Genomic DNA, 13,217 nt, shown 5'->3' with positions numbered 1-13,217 from the left:
AAAATATTAAAAGTAATCCTTTTATTTTGACTTTTGTGGATACAATTTAAATGACTTTGCTTTATGGAAATTCTTGCGGTAGGAGTTAACATTTGACAAACTTATGGGTAACTTCATAGATGCCGACGGATTCTTTTATTTTTTCATCATAGTCATTCCAGTCCTGTAGAGTGAAACATGCTGTCTTAGCTGTATACAAACTTTAATGGAGATACAGTATTATTGTTTCAAGGTAAAATATAGGCAGTCGCTTGGAGGATAGCCTGCATTTCAGCAACACCCACCGCCTCTCCCCACTTCATATATTAGGCACAGCCCTCACAACCAAATATAATTTGGTTTTTTTCCCCCACCTATTTAAAGGAAAAAGGTTTTAGCATGTCTTTACATTTGAAGAGATCATCCTCAACCTGGATTATTGTCATGCCAAAAACTGACCTTGAAAATGCAATTTATAGTTGAGGAAAACTATCACTGAATGAAAAAAGAACATTTTTTGAGATTATTTTGCTCTGAGAAGGCCAAATTAGGAGGAATGCTTCCAACATAGGATTTCTAACATTGTTATCAAGACAATCCTCAACTTACAATTGTTGAACAAGGGCCTGAAGTTAGGACAGCCTTAGAAAAAGTGATTTATTACTGATTCTTGAAGTTATGACTCTCCTACCATCCCTGATTGAAATTCAGATGATTTATAATGAGCTTGCATTTATGCAATTTGTACTTTCCTAACTGGCTTCCAACAAGCAAAATTAATTGGGGAAGCCAAATGTGCTTAATGATGGCATGAATGACTTAATTCATTAATGTGCTTTGCTTAATAGCCATGGCAAAATGGTCATAAAATTGGGCCAGTCAAAGGATGATTCATTTAATGATTCATTTAGTGCCTTAAATTATTATCTTAATTGAGGTTGTAAATCAAGGACTATCTGTATTTCTGTCCTGACAGCACCCAGATTCAAGCAGAGGTTTAGGAAAGTAAAGAAAATAACTACTTTCTAGATATTTTGAACTACAATTCTCATTAGCACATTTGTCATCCAAAACATCTAGAAAGTACCAAACTTTTTTACCTCAAGCTAGTGTCTGGAACATAGATGTACAATATTGATGACATTTCTGGTATGGATAATTTAATTTTTAAACTATGATTTCAATATGAAGACCCTGTTCTAACACAATGGAATGGCATCAGACTAGATGTGTATAATATAAATGATATAATACATCCTTGGACCTTTAAGAATTGTCCTGCTTGCCCAGTCTTTCTTAGTTTCTCGTTTAACAAGCTGCAATTTATCAGCATAACTTGGATAGCTGTAAAACTGGACCAGGATATTTCGTGAGGAATAACTATTAATCCTTAGATTCAATGTTACTGTCAAATTGGTGATACCTTCAAATACCAGTAACGGGGAACAGAAGTAGGAGAAAGGAGTATCTCTTCCTTCTGCCAGGAGACATCTGGTTGGCCACTATGAGAATGCTGATCTAAGGTGGACCTTAGGTGGTCCAGCAGCACTAATCTTTGTTGAGCCTGTTTTAAAATTTGTACGCTATAGACCACAAGATTATTTGAACCACAAATGTGAAGACTCTACCTTTTCCAGTAAGTTGATTTCATCGAAAGATGTGCCAGACTCAGCACCATTTGCGGCAAACCCTGCCTACAAATAATTTTAAAGCATCTGTTAGGGACACATTAGATCTGAGCTAAAATACTGTCCTTTATCTGCATCTATGCAGCTACAACACCTGTACTGGATCAGAATTCCTGTCTGATTTAACACCAACCCTTCATCCAAACAAGTTCAGCAGGTTCCCTGCTACAGATAAGCAATAAAATCATAATCAAGAATTACAAAGATAAGATATGTAACAATGTTTCCCTATCATGTGATTCTAATTATTTGTCTTTAGGTTTGCAAAGAACAAACTTCAAATCACATTAAGGTTTAGGTGCAAACTTACCAGCTGTTAACTCTTTATCCTATGGTTGTGTGAACTAACACCAAAAAGAAACTGTGTCCTGAAGAACAAGTTATGCAATAATTTGGGTTTAATAGGCTGGACTTTCAAAAAGGGGACTCTTGAGAACTTGCCTGTGGTTGAAAATCCACGGGTTCAAGGCCACGGCACTCAAATTCCACTATTGTCTTAAAGGTCTCATTGTCTTCGGCCTAGAATTCAGCCAAAAGAATACTTAACTTTTTTAAACAACAACAACAAAGGAATAAAGACAAGCGGGAAGAAACAGAACATGTTTCCCAAATTATTATATTTTATAGACATAGTGTAATAGTACAAGGAATATAATCTGTAATGTTTGTAAATCTATAGAGAAAATTCTGATTAAAGTAGGCATGAATGACAGAAAAATAATCAATCCCTCTTCAAATTGCTGCCTCTAAGTCAAATAACGGGAAATGGAACTTCTGCTAAAAGTTCACCCTTTCCATAAAATGCAAATAAAATGAACTTACATTATAAGGCTTAATTGTCTGGCTTAAGATATCTGAAAAAGAAAAGAAAAAAGAAAAACATATCACTGAAGCAAAGAAAGGTATAACTCACAGGCTACAGAAATATTTAGATTTGAATGGATTCAGGGTCAGTCATGTGCTAGACTTCACTTTTAAAATTTAGTTTTAAACGTTTAAGCACTGTTGTCATGATTAGATGCATCTCAGCAAGTCATAGCATGTGGCCTAATTAATCTAGGCTCCAAAACGAAGCATGGTTGGGACTTTTAGGCCAAGGGTCCCCAACGCCATTGGTGGGCTGCAGCCTGTTCGGAACTAAGCCATGGAAGGAGTGGGTGAGTGAGTACCCAAGCACAAAGCTGCATTTCTGAAAGTGGCACACATGAGCATGCATGAAACCATCCCTTCTCCCCTCCACACCATGGCCGCCAGTCCACTGAGCCGGAAAGGTGGGAAACCGCTATTTTAGGCCCTATTGGAGAGTCAGACAGCAGAAACAGGTTCAACTCAGGGATGTCTTTAGGTATCTGTTTAAAAAAAATCAAATCTGTAGTCTAGGTTAATTTCCTTAGAAATACTTGTGCCCTTTGCAATATTCTCTACTAACAATAAGGATAATACTAGTCAGTTGTGACACAGCAGAACATATATAGATACATTTGCATTACATAAAGATTGGACGCAAAAAATACTGCCCCCCTCCGCCCCCATTGCCACTGTCAGCAACAACCAATTTTCAGGCTAACCCATCTTTCACAATAGAGATCTGCAGGCATTTGCTGATTTTTGTGTGGCATAGCTTGTTTTATGGAGATTATTTCTTTCTCCACTCTGCAAAAGATGTATAGGTAATTATAGAGGGGAAGAGGGAGTGGGAGGAATGTTTTCCTGTTAGTTTCATACAGTATCGTAGCCTATCTAGGGAGGGGGTGTCCGATCATGGCTTGTGGACTTCAACTCCCAGAAACTGAAGTTGAGTTCACCTTGATGAGGAATTCTGGGAGTTGAAGTCCACAGGTTTTAAAGTTGCCCAGGTTGGCCATCCATGATTTAGGGGATAGATGTATAAAAAATCCCTTACCTATGGAGTTTTCTCTGGAGCACAACTTGCATTTCTGCACCATTGTGGCACTTCCCCGGCCTCCTTTCAGAGGGTGGCTGTCCTAAACAGAATTTCAAAAGAAAACATCAGCCACCATCTCAAGAGCTCCAGTGGAGAGGAGGCTGCAAGAAATAATGTTCTTTTTTTCAAGATCCAAATCTTCTAATGGTAGTCTTTTTTCTTTTAGATTAAGAATGTTATGTAAACATTAAGCAAAGTAAGCAGGGAATAATTCAGAATACTGATCTAACAGAGATGTTTTTGCTAAACATTTTTAGCAAAACCAGAGAAATTATTAAATCTTTTGTTTAAAGTAAAATCTAATTTGTGCTGCTTGTTAAGTTCCCAATTCTTATTCTGATTGAACTACCGTATATATCTAACTGTAAAAATATATTGCCAATGGAAACATTGATATTAAAAGAATATAGGTGAGGAATCTTTGCATACAGATATATTGCTCCATGAAATAAATAAAAATATCCATATTATTTAGAAAAATGAGCAGAATCCTAGAAAGAATTATAGTGAATGCTTGTATATAGTCAAGACTCATATAGTCAACACCCTAGATACAATGTAGAAATAAGGTGCTTTTCAATTCTAGTTCCCTGGAAATGTTTTGAATGATAGCTCTGTCACTGACATCCACAAAAGATAGGAGCAAGTGGCATCATAAACTTTATCATGCAAATAATATCAATTATATGCCATAAATCATTTGCATCATGACATGCCTGGTGCTAACTATATCTTATATAATTTGTTTTGAAACTTACCATTAATCGTAGATACTGCCATTTTTCTGAAACCTCATTACAGTTTCCACATTTAAGCTGGAAAATAAAAGGAAAACAAATGCAAACTAAATATATTGAATGGAACCCAACAACACAATAATCAAATGTTTAAATTTAAACATTTAAACATCTGGATGGAGAAGTCTTTGGGGTTTTGGGCCACATGATCCTGTGAAAGACCATCTTTGTCTATGAATGGAATTGGCCTCCCACATTCAGAGATGTTTTACAATTTGGGGTGATGGTGGTGTCCTCTTAAAGTCATAGCTCCTTCTCAATTAACAAGTGGTAGTTGTGGCTTGGAGGGCTTTTGCACAAGTATGTCTTCTGCACTAACTGCATCCATTTCTGGTTTGCAAGTCCCTTCTCAGACACCAATATCTTTACAACCTTCCATTTAAATTCCTGTAGTGTCCTTTTACTTAGGAATGCCTTTAAAGAACATTCAGATGTTGCAGCTGGTACAGAATGGTGTTATTGATATATTCAGACATACCTGGAGGGGCATTGTTTGGGGAGCTACAACTGTTACCAAATTGATTCACGGTTGGGAATGTCACTTTTAAAGCCATATTTGTCTCCGGCTTTAGTCACTGTCTGAGGTACTCTGCCCACCTCACCAGATCAGACTCAACCCTTCTTCTTGTAGAAAATAATGGCTTCTCAGGACCAGAAAGTCCCATTAAAGCTGCTAACTAGAAATCAGCAAACAATATTACAATAGTGTGATGGGGCAGCTGAAGAAATGTACGCAAACAATATTAGTTGCAGTGAACCTGAAATACAATTTGCAATTCACCTCATTCCAAAGAGGTCTCTAAGGGGGCGTGCATAAGCGCACCAATGTGCCTACTGTCCCTGTCCTACTGTTCCCATTTATTTGTACTCATTTCTTATGAATATTTATAGTTATACCGTATAATATATATAGTTATACTATAGCTATTGTATATAGTTATACTGTGTTTCCCCCAAAATAAGACAGGATCTTATTTTCTTTTGACCCCTGAAATAAGCGCTTGGCCTTATTTTGGGGGAGGTCTTATTATTTTTGAGGTGCAGGAGGTGGCGAGCATGGTCACCTCATGGCTGCTGCAATATTTTTGGGGAGGGCTTATTTTCAAGGGATGGCTTATTTTAGCGCATGCGCTCAAAAGCCCGATTGGTCTTATTATCCAGGGAGGTCTTATTTTCAGGGAAACAGGGTATCTGCTTATACTTATATGTTATATTCGTACTTATACTTGTTTTCTCATACATGTTTGACAAACCAAATTAAAATAATAATAATAAATAAAATAACAATGCCCTTGATTCAAAGCCACTGTGTTGCATCCAAACTTGTAGATGTTGAAGTGGTGGGACAGAATGGCTAGAGCTGGGTATGAGAGAGAACATGCACTTGCTTTTTAAATGGTAGTCACCTATAACCCATGACACCGGGCCAACCTTGGCTAACTTAATTAATCATGGGTGCCCCAAAGGTGCTTTTTCAAGAGGCAACTGGACTTTCTGGGTTTTCTATGAAGACGTTTCGCTCGTCATCCAAGAAGCTTTGTCAGCTCTGACTGGATGATGGGGAATGGAAGCGAAACCACGACCTGGATGACTGAGAATTTCCGCAGAGACTGAATCATGAGTGTGTTTGTGTGTGTTGCATTTTGCGGGTGTCAGCCTGTTTGACCGAAGACCTACCTTCAGATACCATCGAAAATCCTCCCCCACCGGCCGGAGGTTTGTAATGTTTTCTAAAGTCGCTTTGAACTGCAACCCGATTTTCTGCAAGGAAGAACGTCACCCCAACCGGTTAGAGGCGCTGGGCAGACAATCCCCGCCAGCCCGGGCGAGCAGTCTCTTACCCCCATGGCCCGAAGGGGAACGAAAGGAGTCGAGCCTCAGAAGAGCCGGACCGGGCAGAAGAGATTCCCTACTCCTCCCTTCCCACGAACCACGACACGCGAAACTCCACAGATCTCAGAGCGACTGCGGACTCCAACTGGGCAGGCGCTCCTCAACCTTCGCGAGACTTGAGTTTCGCCTTATCCGGAGAAACGGAGAGGAGAAGCGGGAGGGCGGCCTTCAAAGGGGATGGGGGAGTTCTCCCGCTGTTAAGAGAGATCCGGGTGATTCCCGAGCCGGTGCTCGGCTTCAAGAAGCGATCGGTTATCTCGATCCACACGATCCACACTAAAAGATCCCAAGGCAGGCGCCTGTTACTGGATGCTTGGAGCACACCCACATCTTGTTTGTCCTATTGGTGCCAGTTTCATATTAGATTCGCCAGGCTCGGTGGCAAAACGAGGCGTCGGTTAAACTTCGCTGGCGCCCCGAAATAGGTTTCGAGGCGGCCATTTTGGGACTATTCTGGAGTTTGGAGATCCGAGTCTGCAAAAATTCGGCCGATCAAATGCTGCCCTCTAACGGCAGCCTGAAGTTTTCCAGCGTGGAAGTGGGAACCCTGCCGGACCTTCTAGATCTGTGAAGTCTTTTATTCTGTCATCCGGGTCAAATCAGGTGTTTCACTTCTCATCCAAGAAGCTTCTTCAGCTCTGACAGGATAGTGGGGATGGAGTATAAATCCTTCCATTCCCCATTATCCTGTCGGAGCTGAAGAAACTTCTTGGATGAGAAGTGAAACGTCTTCAAAGAAAAAAAACAAGCAAGCTCAGTTGCTTCCTGAAAAAGCACCTTTGGGATAGATCCGTGAGGGTTGCAGTACTTGAAAGGGGATTCGACAGTTCAAAACACTCTTTAAACTTTAACGCAGGGAACTGAAGAAATTTAAGGGAGCCTTTGGCTGGGATAGCGTGCTTTTTTACCTACCTTTCCTTCTAGGCCAGGGCCCTCCAAACTTGGCAACTTTTAAGACTTCTGGATTTCCAGAATTCCTCAGCCAGCCATGCTGGCTGGAGAATTCGGACAGTTGAAGTCCACAAATCTTAAAGTTAAACAGTTTGGAGAGTTGTGACCTAGGTCATTCCTCTCAACCCTGGGTGGCTTTCAAATGTGTGAACTTCCAAGTTCTAGAGAGCATGGCAATTGCCATTTGTGTGTGTCTAATTTGTATGCCACCCATCTTGTAATCATGCAACTGGTTATCTTGCCCTGGAAGTGAGCCACAAATCAAAGTGGGAGAACCAGAATTTTGAAATGCATTTAGTTAGTATCCACTTTGATACAGGTACTCCTCAACTTACAAGTTCATTTAGTGACCATTCAGTTTTAATGGCACCCAAAAGTGACTTACAACCATTATTCATACTTATGACCATTGCAGCATCCCTATGGTCACATGATCAAAATTCAGATGTTTAGCAATTGGCTCATAGTTGTGAAGGGTCATATGATCACCTGTTTCAACCTTCTGACAACAAAATCAATGTGGGAGCCAGATTCATTTAACAACTGTGGCAAGGTTGTAAAATGAGACAAAATTCACTAAACTGTTTCACCTAGCAATATAAATTTTGAGCTCCAATATGGTCATAAGTTGAGGACTACCTGTATTTGACAGGGTACACATGCACACACCTCCAAACAATATTAGATGATTCATGCTATTTAAAGCTCGGGAAAAGAATTTCTACTATTAAAATTTCCCTTATGGTTGTGACAGTAGCAAGAAAATTGGCCTTATGCATACAAAACGGTGATCATACACTATTCTAAATTTAGACCACCAGGATTATTGGATTATTGGAAGAAAAAGAAAACAAGATTCAATTACTTCCAAATAATGCTATATAAGGATACCAATTAATTTAAGTTGTAAACAGTAGCAATGCTGTTATTTTACAAGTACTTGATTTTATTAAAATATACAAAATCAAATTGAAACCAAACACTCGTAGCACACTATGTGCGCATATATCATGCAGATGTGGGACACACTGATTTTTGTAGTCTCTTTCGCCATTCCCCAGTTTTATATGAAATGTTACAACCTATCATCTGATCATTGTTTAAACCTTCATTGCCAAAAACAAAAAAAGCCCACCTACTCCTTTCTTTTTTAGGTGCCATATGTAGACAAAACTTGAATATACAATAAATGGGCCAAAGTACTCATTTGATTCAACAGGAAACTTGATATTTCACAGAATATCTTATTCAAATATAAGATTGTTGAGGCAGACAAAAAATTTTTTTGGGAGGAAACTCAAGAAGTTGGGGTGATGCTAAGTTATTGATGATTTGGTAAGTTGTTCTAATAAACATATTGAACTATACCCTGAAACTAGGATGAATGTGGAACCATGATGTCCCAGTAAATTGCTGCAGGTTACTGGTCTCTAATAAACAATAGCAGCACCACAACTATTTTATCTTATTTTTAATTACTTAATACAAAATAATGATCTAATTGTTATTTCTAATAAGAATTTGTTGCATTAAAAACATAACCCAATAATGTCTATCACCATAAGATACTGGTCTGTATCGTTGTATCTGTTCCTTTAGATACACAAATATCTTCCTTAATCACTTGTTCTGACTTATGGAAACTCTTCCATTGTATTTCGAAGAAAGCGAAAATCCATAGACACCCACAGTTCTTGAACATACTAGTTGCTTAACTTTCTTCAAAACAGAAAGGCTAAAAGAACAATTATGTACATATCTAGATGAAAGTGTTGACTCTTTTGTTATATTACCAACCCCCTCAAATTCATGCAAACATAAAAAACATGAAAACAGCCCGTTCCTAAAATATGAATCTTGTTCAACAAAGACTTTCTGAATAAAAAGAAAAAAGTCTTAGTTTTTATTAAATCACTCTGTATAAAACAGACATATATAAACATTATGTAAGATACGGAATGAAAAGAATCCCCCCCAAAAAAACTTTACTATACAAATTTAAATCCACACAATTTAAATTGGTTTAATCTTGAAATGTAATCCAATGAGACTGAAGACTAGACACTTGAGATCTTGGACAAGATAATAAAACACTCTTAGACCTTCTGGATCCCTGGAGAGCAAAATAGAAAAAAACACATAGTTAAAAGTAAGAAATTTTTGACATAAAAATCATTACGCTCAGAGAATTTCCAGGCCATCAAAATGTCAAATAACTTTTAAAAGGACTAAGGACTAATTTGTGCTGCTTCCAAAGAGAGTGGGAATTACACAAAATCAGCATAAGGGCACATGCTCTAAAATGGAGAGTAGAATATCTTCACATCATGATTAGTGGGACATGAAGAGGAGCTCTTATTTTCCACTGAGGTACAGACTAGGGCTGCACTGTTTATAAATGCATTCAAGACAAGGCAGCTAGGATACACTTTCATTGCTTCTGCTCTTCCTAAACTAGTATCATGTGATTGCTGAACTCACAGCTTTGATTCCTATTGTCTTGGAGAGATCAAATCACAATATAGCAATTCTCTACAATGCTAACCTAATGAATTCAAAAAGACAATGAACATAATATCATTCACTCTTCAAACAGTACTTACTTGGACTGATTCACGTCAATAAGAGAACCGATTTTTGATGTTGTGAAAGAGATATGTTCATCCCCAATCACAATTTCAAGCTCCTAGAAATAAATAAAACAATAAAACAACATACATTTAGGGTGGATTACCAAATTTATGAAGCCTGAATTTCTGTTCTCCCTGTTCTCTCATAACATCTATGATTATTCAAGCCCAAAGCTTGAACAAATATTCATATTCAGCTGTTTAAGGGGCTGTAGCCACTTCTTAGCAGAAAGAGCAATCTTAACCACATATTTATATTGATGGAATTAACAAGTTAATATCTACCAGAAATTCAAAGTTTATGTTGGGTGCGTTGGGATGCAAATAAATAAGAGTGGGATTTTTGTTTGCATTTTCTTGTGTTTGGGAGATTTGATCCAACTTTACATCTCTTAACAGTCAAAAGGACTACTACACCCACTTCCCAGCCTAACCTTCCTCCAGATACTTTGGCCTTCCAACTCCAAAAATTCTTTAGCCAGCATAACTATTGCTGCGAATTCTTGAAGCTGCTTCACATATCTGGAGGGGTACCTGATTGCAACTATAACCTCATCTAGATTGATCTCTTACAGATTGCAGGTTGTGCACAAACATAGATTTAAAGCATCTGTATGATAAATAGAAAAATTGCTAACCTGCCGACCAACTCTATCTGGTGGAGGCCACAATGCATCATCTTCTTTTGTAATTTCACTGTCATCAATGATCCTCTTTAATTCTTCCATCACACTTTTATGTACGTAGGCCTAGAAACAGTGTAGAATGTTAGCACAATTCTGCCATTTTTGAAAAAAGTACATAAATGATTCATTTCTCTTCTTTTGCATTTGTACAAATATCCATCTGAAGAATTCAGAAGGAAAAAAAATCCAGAATAGGTACATTTGTACAGTACAGTCAACTGAGGAGGGTTTTACATAGAAACTTAAAACAAATAGCAAATGAATGATTAATTTTCAAAATCATGGTCCAAGAAATAGTTATGAAATGTCATAAGTTTATTTACTACTCATAAAATTTCAGATTTACTGAAACAGTCAACTTACTTCTTTTCTGATCATGACATCATTTTTGTAATTACTGTTATTTGCATATCTGAGTTTACCTGTTGAAAAAAGATTACACTGAACATTACCAGAAAAATGTAAACAAAACAGCATTTAAGTTAATTTCAATTAGCTGCAATATAATGTATTCATTATAGTTCCACAAATTAAGCAAAGAACAAGGAAGTGAAAGCAGTTGCACTCAAGCAAGTGAAAAAGGATTATTGGTGCACAGTTTCCTCAAAACTCTTAATTTCTGAGGTCCTTGCTCCCCTTTAACTACTATAAGTAATATTTAGTTATGCTGCTGATGCTGCTGTTATTCTAAGATCAAAATTTATAGGTAGGTTTCAGTCAAGTGCAAGGAAACTGTTCTGGATGCTATTGAAATGGACATTTTCCTACTAAGCTAACTAGTCCAGGGGTTGATGAAGAAGAGTTTGGCTACTTAGTGATTCCATAACAGTAATTATTTTTTCAAATGTATATTTTAATTAGATCCTTTCATTATCTTGGAATCCGTTGCTGCATTGGCTGCCTGCCTGATTTCCTACAAAAATGTTTCATATCCCACTATCCTTCAAGCAATGAGCAATTTAGCTTTAACCTCCACATAAGCAACTCATCTTTTTTTTGGTAATTCAAATTTTTATTTTATATTATTTATACATATCAATACGTGAATGGTTTGGTACCTGGGTATCATACATTTCAATATAAATAAACATAATACTATTACTCCTAGTTATTACATTTCATTTCCATTGTTTCATATTGTTTACACATACCTTTTACTATCGCCTTTTAGTTATAAACCTTCTTTTCGTTTTTTCATATATCTTAACATCTTAATGTATTTATATACTATTGTTCGCCTCTTATTCTATCTCTATTTAAATTTCCCCCATATTGCTATAATATTCAAAGACGTGATTTCACCCTCTCCTTTCACCTGTTTTGTTACTCACATTTCCTTCAGTTAGTTCTTCACTTTTATTTATATCAAAAATTCATCCTTCATTCTTTCATTATTTAGTGTCTCAACATACACTTCTAGTACCAATCACAATCATTTAAACATTTAAAGTTCAGCTATTCATGTTCTTTCCAATTCTTCAATCCGTATAATTCTACTGTTAATACACAAGTTTACGTTAAAATATATTCTTTCATTATCTAATCACCCATAAGGAACTCATCTTTTATTCGACCAAATAACCTATGAGTCCCCCTTTTGCTCATCTTATCTCTCCAGAAGCTACAAATGCAACCTGTCAGAGCCCGATCTAATATGAACAAATTCCGCCGATCGTCCCAACACAGCCCAGATGCCGTCTCGTATAAACCTCAGCAAATACCAATCACTCCTTCCTCCACCGGGTCTGCTCCTCCCATCCGATTCACCGGCATAAGCAAGATGTATTCTTCCCTCGCAAACATCTCCCTTGCCTTGCTTCCTAGAAGCCACCACGCCTCTTGCTCCGGGACCGACAACCAAGGGGAGCCTTACCATCAGGACGGAACTCGAATTCCAGAAACTCATGGCCAAACTTGCCCTTATGCCCAACGTAGTACCGCAAATAGAAATCGCTCGCCATGATCGAAGCGCTCCCGCCGGGGAAACCAGCACGCAGCACGGCAAACTTAGCCTATGCGAGGGGGCGCCCGAAGAAGACGTCATCAAACGGAAGAGTCGCACAAGCGGATTCACCTTGCGTCTCTCTTCTCGCATGCGCATATAGTGAGTTTCCATAGACTTATAGAAATAGAGTCGCGCGTCGCTCGACGAGTTATGCGGAGTACTTCCGCTTCTCTTTCAATAAGAAATCCCATGACTTTTCCATACAGAGTGTACACAATGTCGGAAGCGGTTATTGCGACTAATGCGGAACCGTCATCAGTAATGGGAGAACTAAGCACGGATTTCGCCTAATTTCCTGACTCTCTTTAACTGAAGAGAATATTTGATTATTTTAGTTACTTTAACTATATATATATATAGGGTTTCTGTCTGGATGGTCTCTTATTACGAGCCGATGGACAGAGAATGGAAGTAGTGACCTTCTTCCTCCCATATTTGGGCATACCAGGGGTTGTGACTTTAAATATATACCTTTCTCCCTGGCTCAGCTGATAATGGAGGACAGCCTGTGGCTTAGTGGTTAATACATCTGCCTAATATGTAATATAGCCCAGGTTCGAATCCCAGTAAGGGTATGGCTGATGAGAGCTAAATCTATACTAGTCTCCCTTTATTTATCAGCACAAACACCACACACACACAC

General features: G+C 38.0%; 2 protein-coding genes across 4 annotated transcripts; both read right to left on the bottom strand.

The window, feature by feature from the left end:
* Nucleotides 1-6: 6 nt before the first annotated feature.
* On the bottom strand, nucleotides 7-6,772 carry CZIB (CXXC motif containing zinc binding protein). 3 transcript variants are annotated; one of them, XM_087719643.1, is made up of 8 exons: nucleotides 6,251-6,768; nucleotides 6,087-6,170; nucleotides 4,371-4,427; nucleotides 3,571-3,652; nucleotides 2,490-2,521; nucleotides 2,105-2,186; nucleotides 1,608-1,669; nucleotides 7-163 (listed from the first exon to the last, which is right to left on the bottom strand). In XM_087719643.1, exons 1-8 carry the CDS (start codon nucleotides 6,254-6,256, stop codon nucleotides 86-88), a joined length of 483 nt encoding a protein of 160 aa, XP_087575769.1. In that variant the 5' UTR covers nucleotides 6,257-6,768; the 3' UTR covers nucleotides 7-85. The 3 variants fall into 3 exon arrangements, with proteins under 3 accessions (XP_087575769.1, XP_013918309.1, XP_087575770.1); XM_014062834.2 differs by lacking the exon at nucleotides 1,608-1,669 and having other exon boundaries at nucleotides 2,109-2,186; nucleotides 6,251-6,772; XM_087719644.1 differs by lacking the exon at nucleotides 6,087-6,170 and having other exon boundaries at nucleotides 6,251-6,770.
* A 1,937-nt stretch (nucleotides 6,773-8,709) lies between these two features.
* Nucleotides 8,710-12,618, bottom strand: MAGOH (mago homolog, exon junction complex subunit). Its single transcript, XM_014062841.2, has 5 exons — nucleotides 12,443-12,618; nucleotides 10,933-10,991; nucleotides 10,522-10,632; nucleotides 9,857-9,939; nucleotides 8,710-9,366 (listed from the first exon to the last, which is right to left on the bottom strand). Exons 1-5 carry the CDS (start codon nucleotides 12,528-12,530, stop codon nucleotides 9,267-9,269), a joined length of 441 nt encoding a protein of 146 aa, XP_013918316.1. The 5' UTR covers nucleotides 12,531-12,618; the 3' UTR covers nucleotides 8,710-9,266.
* Between the last annotated feature and the right edge of the window lie 599 nt (nucleotides 12,619-13,217).

The sequence above is a fragment of the Thamnophis sirtalis genome, unplaced genomic scaffold, assembly GCF_051295495.1.
Source record: "Thamnophis sirtalis isolate CommonGarterSnake01/CBP01778 unplaced genomic scaffold, rThaSir2_p1.2 scaffold_7, whole genome shotgun sequence".
NCBI lineage: Eukaryota > Metazoa > Chordata > Lepidosauria > Squamata > Natricidae > Thamnophis > Thamnophis sirtalis.
Note: the sequence above shows the minus strand (reverse complement) of the source record. Positions and strands in the feature narration are given on the sequence as shown.